The sequence below is a fragment of the Typha latifolia genome, chromosome 10 (assembly GCF_019914945.1).
Source record: "Typha latifolia isolate L0001 chromosome 10, TyphaL0001v2, whole genome shotgun sequence".
Classification (NCBI taxonomy): domain Eukaryota; kingdom Viridiplantae; phylum Streptophyta; class Magnoliopsida; order Poales; family Typhaceae; genus Typha; species Typha latifolia.
Window position 1 is genome coordinate 7,125,758 of NC_133095.1, and position 22,173 is coordinate 7,147,930.

Sequence of the window (22,173 nt, forward strand, 5' to 3'; positions counted from 1 at the left end):
TTGGAATGTAATGTTGCCACCTGCTACCAAGTGACTCTAGCGGGATTAGGAAAAAGATTCTTAAATTTTTATCCTTAATTTTTCTCAACGGCTAATGGAAAAGTCAGTAGGGCACTATATAGTACCTTCTGTGACCCTAGACGGATTGACTATCTAGAAAACTCCTATGCGCCATCCCAATGGTGATTAGTGGCTACGGGTCGCATTAATGGGACAATATGACATTTTATCAATTTTGGGGGTTTCCATGATAGTACACTTTTGATAGAGATCGATTGTTTTTATATTGATTTATTCAAATTGAGATATTATGAATGATTTATTATTCGATTTCCATGATAATACACTTTTGGTAGAGATCGGCTGCTTTTATATTGATTTATTCAAATTGAGATATTATGAATGATTTATGATTTGATTTTCATTATAGTACATTTTCAATAGAGATTGATTTATTTTATATTAATTTATTTAAATTGAGATATTATAAATGATTTATAATTTGATTTCTATGATAATACACTTTAGTGGAGATTTGTTTTATACTAATTTATTCAGATTGCGTTAATATAAATGATTTATGATTTGATTTCCATGAAAATACACTTTTAGCGAAGATTGATTCGTTTTATATTGATTTATTCAAAATGAGTTAATATGAATAATTTATGACTCTAATTTAGTATATATGGATTTTGAAATTCAATATAAGAAATAAGAAAATTATTTATTTTTCAAGACGGCTTATATATGTTATTATGATTCTTTTTCTGCTACTATATGTATCACATGTTGATCTTTGTCATTAGACATATTATTAGTAGAGTAGGTTACTTGCTGGGCGTCTAGCTCATAAGGACTTATTATTTTGCAGGAATTTAAGAAGCCGCTTAGTGAGGACTCTGAAGATTGAGTATCGCTTTCGCTGTGTCAATCTATGTTAGGATTTGATTACTATTTGGGCTTTCGTGTTTTCTCCAGGCTTTATCCTAGAGATTCACGGCTATCATGTTCCCGGATTGGGGCGTGTGATATTAGAGCCTAGATTTTTTTATCTATCTTGTAGATTCATTGCAGAGATTCAGTATTCAGAGTCCTTTAGATTAATTTATCAAAATTTTATGACAAATATTTTCTTATAAAATTATTTAAGTCAGAAAGTTAGATCAATATAGTATGTGATTATCAAAGTAGCTAGCAGAAGCGTGGAAAATAGATTTATTTCTGATATTGTCAGAAAATAGTTGAATTGCTTATGATGATGATGACATGGATACACGAATTATTATAATTTAGCAGCTTTAATTTAGATTTATTATGGAGATAAATACAAATTAGATGACTATTTGGATTTGGTGTTATAGTATTCAATTAAAAATCTAGTCACTTCTAGAAAGGGATCGAGATTTGATTTTTTATGTTTGAAAATAATTAAAATTATTTTTAGATTATTACTTCATAAATTCATCTAATGGAATTATATTTGAAGATTTGAATCTTATATTTTGGATTGAACAAATAAATGAGATTTGACTATGATAGTTTGGAGATACTTGAACTTATGTTTGGATTATTATATTTTAGAATTTTATCTATAAAATGATTTGACACATTGGGATTATAGAATAAGAAAATTATAGAAATTGCGAAGAATCATACTTAAATGAGAATATTATATAGATAAAAATTTCTAATATTAAGATTGTATCATGATTTTGAGATTGAGTATTGATTAAAAAAATTAATAATGTGAATGTGCAAAAGAAAGTGATTATATTTATCCTTTTGGTTTAGTATGATTTTGACAATTCTTATGTAGACTTGATCGATAAGAATATTTAGAGAAATTAGATAATAGCATAATTCGATATCCTTAAAGGTATTTTATAGTGAAAAATTTTTAGATGATTTAATTTTTATTTTGGAAAGATGAATTATATTGGTCATACAATATCAATGATTTGGAGGCAAAAGATGAATTATATTATTGATGTAATATCAATGATTTGAAAGAAGCACATGTAAGATTTTATTTAGCCTATATTGATTACTTGATAAAGTATATTATTACTCATTTGGATGTTGATGTGAATTTTGGTGAAAACAAAATAATCGGATAATTTTCTATGATAGATGAGTCATTAGAATTTTGATTTATAAATATAATGTCAAAATGATAAGATATTTTAGTTGAAATTTGTTTAGCTTAGTTTGTGGATGACTAAAACTTGGAAGAGAATATTAAGTTTATTTATTGATGACTAAAACAAGGATTTATGTTTATATATCAATCATGATACACGGAAAGAGATAGTATTGATATTATTATTAGTAGATCTAAAATTTTCTATTCTCTATATACCTTTGATAAATTATATAGGTGATCAATTATGATTTGAATGCTGAAAATTATACGAGAAATTTCTAGAGGAACTGAATTAGCAAGTTATATATTCGATGATAGTATCTTTTGAAATTATTGGATTATGATCATAACAATTTAAATTTCATGAAATCGTATAGAAGCTCTATGTTAATTAGTTGATCAACTTTTGACCTTTGTATTGATTAAAGAAAATTTTGAGTGAGCAATAGAAAAAAAAAGGATTCTAACTTATAAAATAAATATAAAATTGTAAGTTTCATCGGAAGATAAAGATAAAAGCCCTTTAGATCCATCATCTAGATATTTAGTTAAATGAAAGTAACGAGTTATATGAAGATTATTTGACATGTTCAAAAATTTTAAATATTTGATAGAAATTTGATATAGTTATTAGAATGTCCGAACTAGGCATCGATACTATTGAAATTGATTGATCATGATTATATGTTAAAGTTCTAAGTTTCCAGGACGAAACTTGTTTTAAGGAGGTAGAAGAATGTAACAACCGAGAATTTTAAAATATAAATAAATAAAATAAAAATTTTATTTTATCTTTTGAATTTTAGGATTTTTATTAAATTAAATTAAATTTTTAGATACATCTTTAAGATATTATAATTCTTATTCTAATAGGACTCTTATTATATTTTTTTCAACTATAAAAGGGGGGCCTAGAAGAAAACCCTAAAGAGATTTTTTTAGGAGAGAAATTAGGCGGTACTGTAGAAAAAAAGAGAGAAAAAGAGATTATTCTTAAGAGAGATTAGAGAAAAAAAATAGAAAATAGATAGAAAAATATTTTATCATACTAAAGAGAAGAAAAATGAAAGAGAAGACAATCACGGAGCACTTTGGAATTCGTGCATATTACGATTAGGACGCGAAAATCAAATTATTTTAGATTGAGCGATCAAGGCAAATTCCCGCTCATATTTTCTTAATTTTTACTATATAAAAATAGAATTAATTAATTATAAATATATTTTTATATTTATTCTTATCCTGTTTAATTTTATAAGATAAGAAACTTTACAATATGATAATGTCAATTATGCGAGAAGTTAAGAAATTCGTTGTTTTAAGAATTTTCAATAAAGAATTAGAAATGTTAAAATTTTATATTTTATAGAAAATTCATATTTATCATTCTTAGAAAAAAGGGATTTTATTGTTTATTATTTTTTAGATTTCAAAGTATTTATTTTTATTGCAGAAAATAAGAAATAAATTAGCAATATTTCAATTTAAATGAATTTTAGATTTCTGAAAATAATTAATATCTATTTCTATTGCAGAAAATAAAATATAAATTAAGAATATTTTAATTTATATGGATTTCGAAGTTCAATATAAGGAACATGAATGAGTATATGAATGTATCCTCAATAATATATAAATGAAATGTAAATATTATGTCATAACTAATCAAAGTATATAATTCTCAACAACATATAAATAAATCTTAATGTCATACCATTATTATAACTCTCTCTCAAATATGACACATATGATGCATGTCGACCATGATCATGCTATGATATCAAATGCAATCACATATGATGTATATTAGATATATCAAATAATAATGAAAATCATATGCATTTTCTCAACATTTTTATCATCAATGTTATCTCTAAATGTCATCATCGTACTAGACCACTATGCATAGTCAACACTCGATACCCGATCTCTGCATCATGCTCAAAGATCCATCCAAACCGAGCATACTCTGTCATCCTTAAGGAGTATCTCAAATAGAACCATACTCTATCATCCGCTAAGGGTATCAATATCCATCCAAACCGAGCACCCTTCTAGCTAATAGAAATACGTGAGGATAACTCGTCACAAATGCCCTAGCAAATGACACGTGTCCAAATGTCTACTGTGCATGCAGACTAACGACCTCGGACGTAAGGCCACAGGATCGCGACTGTATCAAGCAATCAATTATCCATCAAGCACGTCCTAACCCTCGCTTCCACTTGGGTATCTCATGATTTCTATCAACTATCCTATTAATTAGATTTCATACTTTCTTTTTAAATAACAAATTATATGCATTTTATCCAGTACTATAACAAGTTATGTATATCAAGAATTTAGGTGGATGAGGAGTAAAAAGAGGTATAATGTGATGCAATCTCGAATCATACATCTATCACATGCATACTTATGCTAGTCTATCAAATACATACTCATGCTAAAGATCATCTCGGTATAATATCATAACAATATAATCATCTCGAATCATTTCTATATATCACCAGTATACTCATATCCCAGATCAATCTAATCAAATGAATAATAAAATATACTCAACTATAATCATATCTAGATAAGATTATATAATCATGCTAGAGGCCAAAACATGCATATACATAATAATATAATATATCATAATTTGATAAAAGTATATACGAGATAAGACTATTTACTTCAGATCAAAAGACAAACTACGTAGTCCTCACATCCGTTAATCAACCGTTATTCATCGCTATCAAAGTCCACGGGGTCTCAAATAAGGAGTTCAAGATCTGAAAATATTTATGTAACATGTAATTAATTGTTTATCTAATTGAAATCCGTTCATTTAAAATATGATGATTTATTAGGTTTAAAAATTTCTACTTATCTTTATAAATAGTCAGATTTATAATTATAAATATAAATATAAATATAGGTAAAAAACCTAATTATAATTAAGTTGTGGTTCTCACTCTATCTTGAGTAATTAGGGACTATGTAGTCTTTACTTTAAAAAATAATAAATAAATAACCCTAGTATTTTAATTGTCACAAAAGAATAATATATAATAAATTATTAGAATTACTTAAAATGTATATCATAAGGATATTAGAATATAAATCTAATAATTATAAATTACAAATCTATCTATTAATCCAATGAAAATATAAATAAATAAATAAATATAACTATTTCCTATATCTATGTGTAATAGTTTATAACCTAATTAATTATTAATTATACTAATTATGATTAATAATAATCATATTGAAGAATATATATCTTTATTAAAATAATTAATATCTAAATAATCTATTAGCATTAATTAAGAACGAAATACCTAAATAAATCACATATATAAAAATAAAACAAAATAAAAAGATAATACTTTCACCAGGCCGAGCCTACCGCTGCTATAGAAAGAGATGGAGAAGAAAATGAGGAAGAAGAAGAACGAAAGAAGGAAAAAGAAGAAGAAGAGAAAAGAGAGAGGAGGGGAAGGAGGAGAGCCGGTGTAACGCCCCCGCCCGGCACGGGCACGTGCACGCCCACACGTCCACATGGCACGCACACGATAGGTCGAATGGGGCCTTCACGCACAGATACACTCATGAGCACATATAATCATGACATTATTAAATAAAACTTGCTAATATATCCATGCTTACATAATCCTCACTAAATAAATTATATTATCAATTAGATAAATTTGTAACATATCCATATCTATATCGACAACAATCATACTAGACAGCTACATAATCTAGTAGGACCGATAGAGTTTACGATAAACCATCAAGATACAACTTATAATCATTTTACACACGAGTATAATATAATTCAACCTGTATTATACAAAATATCATCTAATACAATTGAGTACAAATATCAAATAATTATACAACTTAATTTCTATATAAACTATCATCTATGCCGTCTCGCATTTATAGCTCACCTCATCATCGCTCTCCTTAGGATATCTCAAGTCGTTACCACGTACCCTAATATCTTGGGGGTTAAGAAAAAATATAAAGAGAGTCATGAGCTAAAGGCTCAGTGAACTCTGAATCAGTGATGTTAAACAGAAAATAAATCATGTACTGGATAATATGAATTAGAAAGAAGCATGATGCATGTATTAGCATGTATATATGTATCATCAATAAATATAAATAAAATCAATTCTTATTAATGAGCATATTATATCCTCAACCAAAAATATATCTCATGATGAAATTACAATATAACATCACCGAATATAACAACATATGATGTATAGCAATCATGATCTAATAATACTAGTCACATCAATGATAATGCATGATGCATGCCAACCATTAGATAATCGTATATATTAGAGCCAGATATAATCCACATATCTCTCACTATCACAATTATCCGTCTCAACTATAAATGAATATCATCTACCATGCTGGACTATGGTACCCAGCCCCAAACTCGATACACATCATGCCACAAGTTTAGAGCATACTCTGTTATAGTACTAGATAAAATGTATATAATTTATCATTTAGTAGAAAAGCATAAAATCTGATTAATAGAAAAGTTGATTAAAACAGCATAAAGGTAGCCGAATAGGTGCCTAAAGTGATGATTATGGTTGTGATATGCGATATCTCATGGCCCATGTGTAACGCCCCCGCCCGGCACGGCCACGTGCACGCCCATGCGCCTACACGGTATGCGCGGTGCACATGACAGGACGAAGGGGGCCCGTCACGCACAGATAGTCCTATGCACATATAATCATGACATTATCAAATAAAACCTGCTAACCTATTCATAATCACATAATCCATCACCAAATAAATTATACTATTAACCAAATAAACATGTTAACATAAGAATATCCAAGTCCACAATAATATACACTAAACCACTACATAATCTGATAGAACCCACACAGGCCACAACAAACCATCAAGATACAACTAAAATAACTAATACAAGAGTACACTATGATTCAACATGTATTATATAAATCATCGTCTAATACAAAAGAGAACAAATATCAAATACTCGTACAACTCAATTTCTATATAAACTATCATTTATATCATCTTACATCTATAGCTTACCTCATCATCGCTCTAAAATATTTTCTAAAAATTTTTCAAGTCACTATCACGTACTACATATATGAGAGGGATAGAAAATAAATAAAAAGAAAGTCATGAGAAAAAGGCTCAGTGAATAGACCTTACCCCGAATCAGTAATGTCAAACAGAGAGTAAATCATGTACTAGATAATATGAATCAGAAAGAGCATTATATCATGAATAAATATATATGAATGTATCCTCAATAATACATAAATAAAAAGTAGATAACATGTCATAACTGATAAATTGTATAATCATCGACAATGAATAAACAAATCTCTATATCATACTATCATCATAACTCTCTCTCAAATATGACACATGATGCATTCCAACCATGACGATGCTATGATATCAAATGCAATCATATATGATGTATATTGACTACTCGATAATCAGGTAATCCAATGATTATGAAATCATATGCATTTCTTAGCATCTTAGTCATCAATGTCCATTCTATATGTCATCATCATACTAGACCACTGTGCACAGTCAACACACCTGATACTCGGTCTCAACATCATGCCTAAAGGCTCAGAGCATACTCTACCATCCGCAAAGAGTATCTCAAATATAACCATACCCTGCCATCTGCTAAGGGTATTAACATCCATCAAGACCGGGCACCCTTCTAGCTGATAGAAATCTCGTGAGTATAACTCGCCACATATGCCCTAGCGAATGGTATGTGTCCGAATGTCTGCTGCGCACATAGACTAACGACCTCGAACTTAAGGCCACAGGATCGCGACTATGTCGAGCAATCAATCATCCACCAAGCGCGTCCTAACCCTCGCGCTCACTCGGGTATCTTCACGCTTTCTATCAACTATCCTATCAATCACATTTAATATTTTACTTCTAAATGACAGATCATATGCATATATCTAGTACGATAACAAATCAATACATAACAGGAATTTAGGTGAAATAGGAATCAAGAGAAAAATGATGCAATGTAGTCTCCAACCATGTAGTCAACACATCTATACTCATGCTAATCTATTATATGCATACTAATGATATAGATCAATTGGACATAATATTATAACAGTATAATCATCTCTCATCATCTCTATTTATCATCATTATACTTATATTCAAGATCAGCCTAATTAGATGCATGATAAAAATATGCTCGACTGTAATCATCTCTAGATAAAGTCATATAATCATACTAGAGGCCAAAATATGCATGTACATAATATATAATATAACCTAATTTGAGAAAGGCGTTTAGGAGATAAGACTACTTACAGTCTAATCAAAAGACACGAACCACGCATCTCTCATGTCCGTCAGTCCAACATCAACTCATCGTCAGGGTCCACAAGGTCTCACATAAGGGGGTTCGGATCTGAAAATGTTTAAGTAATATAAATTTAGTTATTTATCCAATTGGGATCCGTTTGTGTAACATATGATAATTTTATAAGTTTAAAATATTTTCTTTTGTTTTTATTAAATAATTTAATCTATATCATATATCTAATTATAATAATATTAATATGTTATTATTCTAATTGTAGATTTATTTATAAAACCATAGTTTGCTAATTATATATTAAGTATATAATAGTCAATCTCTTTTGATAAAAAAAATGTAAAAGAGCTACATGTACAATGATATAATTTAAAAATACAACCACCTATATTATATAATATTATATAATTATACTTTAATTATTTTGTCACTACTACCCTTACTAAACAAATTAAGAGTTGCATATAAAATAATCTACTTAATCATGCAATATAAACATTAAGTAAGCCTACTATTATATTACATGCATAATAATGTATAATAAGTTGTATATATATATATATATATACCTAATTATAAAGACATAGATTAATCTAACAAAAATATATGAAGTTAAAAATATATTTATGTACAAATATTTATAATTATAATTAACTAAAATTTCTCTAATTACACTTATCTAATAACCATGTTACTAAATATATCTATTCTTGATAAATTAAACTAAAAATTTAATTTAGATTAACTAAATAACATAATTAATTTAGACTTGTTTTATTGCGAGAGAAGGTAAAACGAAGAGAGGAAGAAGAAGAAGAAGGGAAAGAGAGCTTGAAGAGGTGATTGAGAGAGAGAGAGGAGGGTAAGAGAGAGAGAATGAGAGAGCTAGAGCAAGAGCACTAAAGAGAGAGAAGGCGGTGAGGGGTGCGGCGACGACGACGACGACGACAGTAAGAAGCCGTCGGCGAGAAAGATAGAAAGAGAGAGGTGATTGAGAGAGAGAGGAGGGTAAGAGAGAGAATGAGAGAGTTAGAGAGAGCATTAAAGAGAAAGAAGGCGATGAGGGGTGTGGCGGCAACGACGGCGAGAAGGAGAGAAAGAGAAAGGTGCTAGAGAGAGAGAAAGAGAGAGGGGTAAGAGGGAGAGTGAGAGAACGTGCGAGTTAGAGAGAGAGAGCTATAGAGATAGAGAGGCGGTGGAGGGGGTTTGCGGTGGCAACGGCAGTAGGCCGGCGTCGACTAGAGAGAGAGAAAGAAAATAAGAGAGAAAGAGAGACCGAAAGAGAGGGAGAGAGATTTAGAGGGAGAGAGAGAGGCGGTGGAGGGGGGTTGCAGCGGCGGTGGGCACGTGGCGCCTCACCACGCAAGCTGCTCAGGTAGCTTGCATGGGCACGAGGCCGACCACGTCGAGCCCAAATTAAAATTATTATTATTATTATTATTGTTACACCATGTCCAAGATTAGTTGAGTCTGTGCGTATAGACAATCGAACACCTACCGTTTGTTAGGGCATGCGTATGGCGAGTTACCCTAATGTGATTTTTATTAACTGGTGGGGTACCTAATCTGGATGGATTTTGATATACCCTTAGTGTATGACAGGGTATAATTATGATCAAGATACCCTTAGCATATAGAAGAGTATGATTATAACTAAGATATCTTTAGTGTATAGCAGGGTATGTTTTGAGCCTATGGGCAGGATGTTGAGATCAGCTACCGGGTGTTAACTATGCAAAGTGATCTAGTATGATGATATTATACTAAGATGTCAGTGATGATCGTGATATTAAGAAATGCATATGATTTTATTATCATCTGATATATCTCATTTTTGAGTGGTCATTATGCATCATATGTGAGTACATTTAATATCATAACATGGTCATGATCGATATGCATCATATGTGTCATATTGAGAAAATTACGATGATAGTATGATATGGAGATTCGTTTATTCATTGTCAAGAATTATATATTTTTAGTAGTTATGACGTGATATCTACCTTTCATTTATGTATTATTGAAGACACATTCATATACTCATTCATGATATGATGCTCTTTCTGATTCATATTGTTCTATTCATGATTTACTCTCTACTTGGCATCACAAATTCGAGATAAGGGAGGTAAGATCTATTCTGAGTCTTTTGCTCATTACTCTCTTTATTTTTTTCTAAACCCCCCTACTCCCCTTAAGATATTATGGTACGTAATGACGACTTGAGATGGTATAGAAGATATACTGAGAAGATATTTTAGAGCAAAGATGAGGTGAGCTATAGACATGAGATGGTATAGAAGATAGTTTATCTAAATATTGAGTTGTACAATTATTTAATATTTATAATCCATTATATAGATGATGAATTGTATAATGCAAGTCGGATTATAGTGTACTCGTGTGTTAGTGATTTTAAGTTGTATCTTGATGATTTGTCGTGACTTGTGTGGGCCCTGCCAGATTATGTAGCTGTCTAATATAATTTTTGTGGATTTAAATATGGATATGTTATAAGCTTATCTTCATGATGTCATAATTTATTTTGTGGTCTATTGTATATTATTGTGGATTTGGATATTCATATGTTAACATGTTTATTTAGATTAATAGTATGATTTATTTAGTAATGAATTATGTGTGCACAAGTGTATCTATGTGTGACGGGTCTCGCCCGTCATATTACGTGAGCTGCGCGTGCCGTGTGGGCGTGCACATGCCCATGCCGGGCAGGGGCGTTACAAACACACTCCCTCAACTATTATTCAAGTTTATATTGAAGGGCCTACAATTGAGGGGTCTAAAGTTGAGGGACCTATAGCTGAAGATGAGGGACCTACAGCTAAAGATGAGAGACCTATAGCTAAAGATGAACAAGTGCAAGATGAGGACAATGAGATAAGTGCAAGAAAAGGCAAAAAATAGATTGAGGAAGAAGAATTGTCGGATAATGAAATACGTGGTGAACATTCAAATGATAATTCATCTAAAGATAGCCATAAATGGGAAGATAGTTCATCCGATGAAAATAGAGAAGTTGTTCATAGACAGAAGAATAAACTTTCAATGAAAAAAGAAGATTCATCTCATGGTGCAAATTTTTTGGATAATGATCAGCAATCACATAGTAATGATGACATGCAATAACACAACTGTTTGAAGAATATCATGACAAGGTATTGGAAACTCTTAAATTAAAGCTAGGAATAATTTTCCCAACTATGACAGCCTTTAGAAAGTTGTTAAAGGAGTATCACATTAATGTCTATGAATTCAAGTATTTAAAGGATGAAATCTCAAGGGGTTGGGCTCCTTGTTAAGCATTCAAACATTGAGAATTAATTGAGTTTAGTTATTTTCTTATTATCGTATTAACCATTTTATCGTAGCCGTTAGATCGTATTTACCTTTCTAGTAGTAGATCATAGTCCTAGAACCTCCAAAGCTTTCAAACCCTAGCCATCACCTTCTTCCACCAGCCACCATATCCTACGGTCACCCACCACCACCCTTGACCGTCCCTCCGACGACCGCCGTAACGTTGGATATTTACCGTTCTACCCCGATTTATGTGAAACTAGAGCCATTAGAACTCTAACTCACAAGGCTACTACTAGCTAAATTTTCATAATTTTTTTACATCTGAATCGATCCAGATCTGATTCGTAACACTTTAATAGAAAATGATGCAGAACTTTAACTGCAATTTTGCTCTCACTTGTAGATGATGTTGTAATACTCTGATTTTGATCTTTTTTAAAAACTTTCCACCTCGAAGCACCACAGATACTATATGCATATGCATTCTTTGAATCCTTCCAAAATAGCATACAATCATTTAGACATTCATCAATCTCCTTATACTCAAGACCTAAGTCTGAAATAATCTTTTTTCCTTCACAGAAATTTTTCAGCAAACTAACACCATTGGGAAAAACTTCTGTAAGCAATTCTAAAAGGACATCAAATGATTTGATGTGCATAAAGGTATTTAATATGGAATAATCGAATAATAAAAGAAAGCTTGAGACTTTCTCACCTCCTGGATACAATTCTTGATCTACATCTTTTACCAATCAATAGAACTTCTTAGTCTCAAGGGTTGACCCTTTGCTAATATTTTTATTTATATGGTTTACACCTATATCATTTGAGCTTGAAAAATTAAATCCGTCTTGCAACATTGTATGCATCTCATCATATTCATTTTCTTCTTCATTCAAATGAGAGGTTGAAATAGAGGCAAAACACGATGCATTTTCACCATATAACATCCAGTTTATATACGCGTTCAAAAATCTGTCACATAATAGATGATCATAAACAGTATTTGAGTCTTTCTAAAAACTATTGCAATATTTTTTACATGGACATAATATCTTTCTCCCTTGAGATGCATATCTAAATGCAAATTCCAAAAACATTTGTACACCTTCATATTCATCACTATTCCTATTTCTCAAGAAAAAATAATTAAAAATATTAGAAAAGTATTTACACATATAAATCAATATATATATAATTAAAAATAAGTTATAAGATTTAATACCATGGTTGATTTATCCACCTCTTATCCATAAGATCAAATCTTAAATTCTCCTGACAATCGATATAACTACAATTCAAATAAGTAGAGTACTTGATTAAAAAATTAATTAAAAAAGTATTTTGCATATTTAGGAATTGTCTAAATAGAATGTTACCTTCATGAACTGATACAATCAGTCCGCTCAATAGTATAGCATAACTTTTCTTTTTATCATGTAACATAATGTCAGATCATCTATATGATGTAGGGAGACGAGAATTTCAACATGAATTTTAAGGATGATACCACTGATGTTGATAGCACTCAGAACTCTTTGCTAAGTACCATGATTGAATAAAAATCATGATGTAAATGGCAGCGGTGGGGAATTACCAAGAAGTTGAACATCAGTGGAAAGATAAATTCTGAAAATTCAGATCTCATACTTCTTTAAATTACAATTCCAAAGTTTTGCACATAATGTCGATCTATATATGGAAAGCAACTGAAAGAACTCCTAAGTACTTCTAAGAGGAAAAGAAGTATAATTATAATTTATTTTGTCTTTCAATTGGCTGTTAGACATTACAGATTTCGCCAACAGAACAGCATAATGAAGCTAAAATTATACGAGAGGCACTGCTAAAAGAATAGAACACATCACTGGAAGCAGAGTTGAAAGAAATGCAAGAGAGATATTCAAAAATAAGTCTAAAGTTTGGAGAAGTAGAAGGTGAAAGGCAACAGCTTTTGATAACAATCTGAACCCTTAAAAATTCTTTGAAGAGCTAGTTCAATATAGCAAGAAACAATAGGCAAAAACTGGATGAGCGATGTGGATGATCCAGTACTTGCATTGGCTGAGAGTAGTGTTATCGATCCTTAGGGTATGAAATAAACAACAAAATGCATCAAATATGGCATTGAGGAAACGAAGGATGCATCAATCCAGTATAGAAACAAGGGAAAGAGATTACCTAAGGTGGAAGGAGAGAGGCGGCAGCGACACACACGAGAACTTGGATTTCTCTAGATTTCTACGAAACTCCGTAGAGGATCGGCCATCAGCACCGCTACACACGAGAAAGAGAGTTTCAGCGAAGGTTTCAGCGAGGGTTTCGTCAAGAGTAATGAGCACTGTGTTACAGCGGGTTAAAGGATAGCAGGTTGGCCTAATTAACCAGAGCTTTTGACCAAACTAGCTCTATTATATAAATAAATTAGAGTTTTTGACCAAACTAGCTCTATTATATAAATAAATCAGAGTTTTTTACCAAACTAGCTCTATTATATAAATAAATCAGAGTTTTTGACCAAACTACCTCTATAATAAAATCTTCCAATTTTTACCGGCATTTTTTGAAATGCCGAAATTCTTTGCAAATATTCGGTCATTTTACAAAATGCCGCTGAAGACATCTTTAGGTTTATACTGATATCTAAAAAATGCCAGTAATTATATAGGGCATATATAATATTTTCTAACATTTTTAAATGCTAGTAAAACAAAGATATTGTAACATTTTATCTCAAATTATTGGCATGTGAGTGTCACTTAAATGCTACTTATACCGGCACTCCATAATAAATACCGGTGAAAGTGACTATTAATGGTATTTATTTGACTGCTGAAATAGTAAATGCCACTATAGGTCAAGTTTCTTATAGTGTGGAGATGGTAATGGAAGCTCTAGAGACGGCATCGACGAGAGTTCGTGAGAGAGTTTGAGAGAGAAGAAGAGGGTTTGAGAGAGAGATATACAAATAGTGAGGGAGAGATGGTGTGGAGGAAGGTGGTTGCGCTACGGCCAGCCGCGTCCAACTGGCTCGCCTTAGTAATTGGGGTACGTAGCGCCCTCAACGTGACTCCACAGATATACATGGCACGGCTTTTGTTGAGACATACAATCAATCAACATGGTTTCAATCTAAGGTAGAACTTTTTAGAACCATTGCAGGTGATCTAGCCATCCAAAAGATTTGAGAATTTGACGAGTTGTTCCTCTTGAATTAAGGAATCCACAATGGCAGTGATGGTGGAAATAAAGCATTAAATTAAATGAGGTGATAGAGAGTGGATCGATCCTTGATAGGCAAGGAGGCACGGTTGAATTGAAAGAGGAAGACGATAATGTCCAATGATGGATGTCGTGGAAGGAAGGGGATAGAGGTAGGAAAGGAAAAGTTTAATATTTTATTAATAGCCTTAACAAGGTTGCTTTCTACATATTTGGAGACTAACCGAACAAGCAAAATAAACAAAAGATAATCCTAAAATGGGCCTTCCACCTATTCAAAGCACTAAGCCACTAACCCATCCATCATACACATCATCATCTCCCAAAACCAAATAATCCTTTGGTCATTGTTTATTTCGTAACTTTCGATTTACTAGCCTGATCGACGAGATTCTAGTTGTGTTGGATTCTCAATTTCTAAAGAATAACATATCCAAATCTTAGATCATTCTAACGATTGGATCGATTCCTATTACCTTAGTAAGTTTCGTATTGAGTTCTCTGTCTATATTAACAAATCAGCTAGACAATCATCATCCTCAAGGACGATTGTAATATCTATAAGTATGAGTAAAAAAACAGAAATCAAGAGGTATCAAGTTCCTGCACTGAGCAACAATATTCCGGATGCACTAATTAGATGTCATTTTGTTATGCAGCTATATGGTATATAGGTAGGGGTGGCAAAATTTGACCTGACCCGATAACCTGACACGATAACCCGGCATTTAATCGGGTTTGGGTTTAGTATAATCGGGTTCGGGTCATAAACGGGTCAACCCGCCTAACCCATTTAATAAACGAGTCGTGTTCGGGTTTATACAACTGACCCATTTTGACCCGTCAACCCGTTTATATATATAATATATATATAACCTAACCCTCTCTTTCTCAAATATATATATATATATATATATTATAAAGTAACCTAACCGGCTAACCCTCTCCACTCTCCACTCCTCCAGCCGCCACTGCCTTTCTAAATTTTTTGCCCCCATCTCTGATCTCTCTCTCCAGCGGCGATCGTCTGCCACCGCGTCTCCGCCTGCCGCCTCTCGCATCTCCGCCTTCCTCCTGTTGTCTCCACTCTGCGTCTCCCGGGTCTCCCGCGTCTCTCGGGTCTCCCGCGTCTCTCGGGTCTCCCGCGTCTCCGCCTGCCATCTGCACTCCCCATCTCCTGCATCTCCGCCTATCGTCTCCTCTCTCTGTCTCCACCTACCGCCCACTACCAAGTCTCTCCTTGTCTTCGCTTTTCGCGGTGCTGCAGTCTCCGCCTGCCGCCGTGTTGCAATCTCCGCCTGCCGCCCCCGCTCCCTTTCTCCGCTTGCCGCGTCTCCTCTCCTCCTCTCCCTGTCTTCGCTTTTCGCAGTGCTACAGTCTCCGCCTACCGCCGTGCTGCAATCTCCGCCTGCCCTCCTCTCCTCTCTTTGCTGCGTTCAATCTCCTCCAACCGCCTCTCCGTCCCTAACCGCACCGACCACCTCGTCTTCCTTAGCAGATCCGGAGCTCGCGCCATGGGAGCCAGCTCCTAGAGCCTTGCCTCCACCGCTGCTGCTTTGTCAACACCAACGTTGAAGCTTGAGACAATTTGAATTTATTTTTACTAAATTTTCATACAATATTGTAAATTATGCTGGATTTGTGTAAATTTGTGATAGTTTATCTCTGTGGGTGATGTATTACGTCGATTAACTCTAAACGGGTTAAATGGATGTAAATTTAAATGGGTTGTATTTACGGGTTAAACAGGTGGTTAAATGAGTTGAATAAAAAATATAATATATTTATTAAACGGGTTAAACGGGTTATATAAAAAATATATTTTATTTATTAAATGGGTTATACGGGTCGTGTCGTGTTACTCGTTTAATAAACGGGTCGTGTTCGTGTTTAGAAAAATTGACCCGTTTATTAAACGGGTCGTGTTCGTGTTAGTACTATCTTAACCCGACCCGAATCTAACCCGACCCGAATCCGGCTAACCCGACCCGATTGCCACCCTACATATAGGCTTGTAGCTACTTTCTGTCTTTTACCTATGGGCTACCAGAATACTTATAATACTAATAATATTAATAATTGGCCTGTGATATTTGGGTAGGCTTTAAGTGAGGGTTTCGAATCGAGCTTGGTATTCGGGCTAGGCCAGGTTGGGAGAGGCTAGGCCCGATCCCAACCGAATTGGTCTCGGATAGACTTGGGCCGGGTTATGGCCAGAAATTATTGGATGGATTTCGGTATTTTTTGGCTGGATGAGCAGCCCTACCTCTAATAAAGGGTCTCATGCAAAAGTGAGGGTGTAAAAAACAGAATAATTTTACCTTGATAGTTAATACTCAAGTTAGGCGGGATTATCGAACGACGCAATTGGTTTTGGCGCCATGTCTCTCCTCCATACTTCTTTCCTCCTCCAGCCTCTACCTCTCCACCCTCGTTGCAGTGCCACGAAAGACATCCAGTTTCAGTCTTCCTCTCTCATGTCTAACTCCACCCAGTCTTCTCTACCAACTCTTTCCGATGGAAAACCTCCTCCGCATTCATCTTTCCATTACAATGCCCTCATTCGATCCCATATCGATTCGCATCTCCCCAACTGTGCTCTCCTCTTATTCCACGATATGCTATTCGGCTACGGTTGTCTTCCCGATAAGTACACATTCCCTCTCGTTCTCAAAGCGTGCGCTCATATGTCGGTGATCGATGAGGGCGAGCAAGTCCATTCGTTGTTCCTGAAATATGATCACCTCTCTAAGGATGATGCTTATGTGACGACTTCTCTCATGCACATGTATGCTCGTTGTGGTCGGATGGATGCTGCAATGAAGTTGTTCCATAGAATGCCGGAGAGAAATGTTGTGTCTTGGAACATTTTGCTTGATGGGTTTGTAAAATCTGGTGATGTAGAAACTGCCTGCTGTTTGTTTGTTGAAATGCCTGAGAGAAACATCGTTTCTTGGAACTCGGTAATCGGAGGGCATGTGAGGAACGACATGCCTCATGAGGCTCTTAAGTTCTTTCTTGAGATGATGATTTTGGGTCTGATGCCTGATGAAGCCACGATGGTCAGTGTCGTCTCCGCAATTTCTGATCTGGGTCTTCTTTGTTTGGGGAGAAGAGCTCATGGGTATGTAATTCGCCGTGGCTTCTCGCTTTCTGGTGCTCTTGGTGTGTTGCTAATCGATTTGTACTCGAGATGTGGGAGCATTGGTGCAGCTTACCAGGTTTTCTTAAGCATTCCTGATAAAAATGTGGGTCACTGGACTTCGATGATAGTAGGATTCGCGGCTCACGGCCATGCAGAGGCGTCCCTTGGATTGTTTGCAGAAATGATAAGGTTGGGTGTCGAGCCTAATTATGTAACCTTCATTGGCGTGTTAAATGCTTGCAGCCATGGAGGTCTAGTGAACAAAGGTTTCCAGTACTTTAACCTAATGAGAAGATGGGGCATCAGGCCTAGGATCCAGCACTATGGATGCTTGGTAGATCTTGTCGCCCGTGCCGGACTTCTAGACGAAGCAATGGAGCTTGTCAGAAATCTACCTATGGAACCTGGATTTGTAATTTGGAGCACTCTATTAGCTGCCTGCCGAAGCCATGGCAGTGTTGAGATAACCGGGGAAGTGGCGCAGAAGTTGATTGAAGCTGAACCGGATCATGGCGGGTATTATGTCCTACTGTCTAATATGTATGCAAGCATGGGAAGATGGGAGGATTTCACAAGGATGAGGAAAATGGTGGAGCATAAGGCAACGAAATCTGCTGGCTCTAGTTGGATTGAAGTGGATGGTAATGTTCATGCATTTGTTGCAAGAGACGAGTTTCATCCGAGGACTTTGGAGATTCACCTCATGTTAGATGACATGAAGCTTAATTTGAGATGTGCAGGATATGAACCAATGACTAATGCTTGTTTTGAAGATTAGAGACTACATCAAAGATGTTAAAAAAGAAGAAGAAACAATTAGATAGAAATAGCTCTGGCAAGTTCATCTCGTTACTTTTGTATATGTATACTACTTTTGATATCATCATAATCCGGTGCTTGCTGATTAATTGAATTAATAAGCTCCCGTTGACTTCAAAAATAATAAAAATCATTATTTCAGAATATAACTTATTAATCTAGAATAACAGCTCTACATTGAAACTGTCATATTTTAGAATATAAATACTATTTATTAAATTAACATCTTATGCTACACACGAACCCAATTATCAATTTATCTTTAATTTGACTACAAATTTCGTTTAAGTATCTTATTTTAATTTTCAAGCATCTTATCATAATTCGTTACTTCTTTCTTTTCTCTTTTAAACATGTTATATACATTGTCATAATTTATTACTCTTGTGCTCTCTCTCCTCATTTGTCATATCTTTTATTCTGCAATAAATAAATAAAATTCGAATTAAATAGTATAAATGTTAATAATTTAATATTTCATAAAAATAACATATTTTAAAAAGTATTATTATTATTAAATATTATTTTAATTATATATAGTTAAATATAAAATAATATAAGAGTTTAATAATATAATATTTAATTGATATAATATTTTTATAAACCAATATTTTATCTAATTAAATAATTTCTCATAGATAAAATAATATATTTATTTAAACTACGTATCAACCTAAGTAAATCTTTCTTTCTTGAAATATCAAAATAAGAAATTTGTGAAAAAATTAAAACAACATTATTAATAATCTTATGTTTTAAGTTAAAATAAAACTTATGAAAGTGTAATATTATAATATAATGAATAAATCCAATTTTGCAAAGATATATTAAAAAATATATGTTCCATGTAAAATAAAAAATTATTATTTTCTATAAAATATTGTAATATTAAAAATATGTTTTTTTTTTCTTATAAGCAGTAAATATGTAAGATTAAATGTAAAAAAAAACAAATGTTAATAAACCAATATTTACAGAATTATAATATATTCAAATAATAATAATAAATTTTTATAAGCATTGCATGCATTCCTCTCAAACATTGCACACCTACTCTTTAAACATTATATATGTCCCTAGCAATGCGTAGCACATTTATCCCTAGACTACATATATAATGTGTAGCCTAGCATTGCGTAAGTAACTCCCAAGCATTACATACATACAATATCTTAATTTATCTATCATATATTTTATCAATCTACTTTAAATCAAATTGAATGGTATTTAAATAATTTTTTATTTTTTACTTTCATTTTATATCACATCAAGTATAATTATTATATCTTTATTCGAGAATACAAGTAAACATTGAAATAATTATTCCTAAAATATATCTCTCATTTTGGTAATAATAATTCCTATTTCATATTTATTCCTAATGGGAACAAGGCCTTGTTCACATCTAGAATAGGGAGGAATAGGAATAGCAAAATCTAATTTGTTATTCCTAAAATGATGATTTTATTCTAGGAATAGTTATTTCTATGTATCCTTGTATTCTAGAATAAATGTGTAATAATTATGTTTGATGTGATACAAAATGAATGTAAAGAAGGAAAAATTACTAAAATGCCTTTCAATATGATTCAAAGTAGATTGATGGAATATATGGTAAATAAATTAATATATTTTATGTATGTAATGCTTGGAGTTACATACGCAAAGTTAGAGTTATGCATTACATATGCAATGCTAGGCTAAGTCATTATATAATAAACTATCATCTATACGGTCTAGCATCTATAGCTCACTCATCATCGCTCTAGATATCTCTTTAGGATATTTTAAGTCGCTATCACATACCACATATCTGAGGGTTAGAAAAAAAATAAAGAGAGTTATGAGCTAAAAGCTCAGTGAATAAACCTTACCTCGAATTAGTGATGCCAAATAGAGGGTAAATCATGTAATGAATAATAAATCAGAAAGAACATTATGTCATGAATGAGTATATAAATGTATCTTCAATAATATATAAATGTATAGTGGATATCATATCATAACTAATTAAATATATAATTCTCGATAATATATAAACAAATCTCTATGTCATACCATCATCATAACTCACTTAAATATGACACATATGATGCATGCCGGCCATGACCATATTATGATATCAAATTTAACTACATATGTTGCATGATAACCAATCGATAATTATGTATATCAGATGATAATTAAATCATATGCATTTCTCAATATCTCAGTCATCAATATCGACTCGAAATAACATTATCATACTAAAGCACTATGCACAGTCAACCCCCGTAGTACTCGATCTCATCATTATATCCGTAGGTTCAAAGGATATCTTACAATACGCTAAGAGTATCTCATTCATAATTATACCCTTATCATACGCTAAGAGTACATCAGTCATAATCATATCCCGCCATACGCTAAACCCCCATTCACTTCAGGAATAACAAAAATTCTTATTCCAGAATACAACCTCTTATTTCAGAATAATAGTTAAATATCATAATAGCCATATTCTAGAATATAAATACTATTTATTAAAATTACATCTTATATTACACACTAATCCAATTACCAATGTACACTTATTTTGACTACAATCTCTCTTAAAAATCTTATTATAATTTATCATTTATCTTTCATCTCTTTCAGATATTTTATCATAATTCATTACTCCTCTCTTTTCTCTCTTAAACATTTAATCAACATTCTATTATAATTTATCACTCCTCTCTACTCTCTCTCCTCGCATATCATATATATATATATTTTTTTATTTATTTATTTTTTTTATTTTATATTTTATACTAAATAAATAAAATTTAATTTAAACAGCATAAATGTCAATAATTTAATATTTCATAAAAATAAACACATTAAAAAGTATTACTATTATTAAATATTATTTTTTGTAAATATGAATATGATAGAATTCTTAATAATATAGTATTGAATTGATATAATAATTATTCTATAAATTATCTTATTATTAAACTTATTTTTATATGTACTAATAACATCAAAAATATAATATTAATAAACTACTATTTTATCGAATTAAATATTAACTCATAGAAAAAATAATGTATTTACTATTTAAACTATGTATTAATCTAATTAAATCTTTTTAAAAATAATAAAAGAGAAAAT

The 22,173-nt window shown here is 32.4% G+C and overlaps 2 protein-coding genes across 3 annotated transcripts in view; one reads left to right on the forward strand and one right to left on the reverse strand.

Annotated features, from left to right (window-relative positions):
- Window positions 1–14,240, reverse strand: part of LOC140796762 (peptide-N(4)-(N-acetyl-beta-glucosaminyl)asparagine amidase) — a 58,012-nt gene extending 43,772 nt beyond the window's left edge. Inside the window, exons 1-2 of one of the 2 annotated variants that reach the window (XM_073149871.1) lie at window positions 14,034–14,240; window positions 8,519–8,618 (exon numbers count right to left, since the gene is read on the reverse strand). In XM_073149871.1, the coding sequence (XP_073005972.1) occupies window positions 8,519–8,547 (29 nt within the window). In that variant the 5' untranslated portion in view covers window positions 8,548–8,618; window positions 14,034–14,240. The remainder of the gene's footprint in view (window positions 1–8,518; window positions 8,619–14,033) is intronic. The other variant, XM_073149872.1, reaches the window with a different exon arrangement.
- A 3,215-nt stretch (window positions 14,241–17,455) lies between these two features.
- Window positions 17,456–18,997, forward strand: LOC140796491 (pentatricopeptide repeat-containing protein At5g48910-like). The gene has a single exon (XM_073149536.1). It carries the CDS (start codon window positions 17,456–17,458, stop codon window positions 18,995–18,997), a length of 1,542 nt encoding a protein of 513 aa, XP_073005637.1.
- Window positions 18,998–22,173: the final 3,176 nt, after the last annotated feature.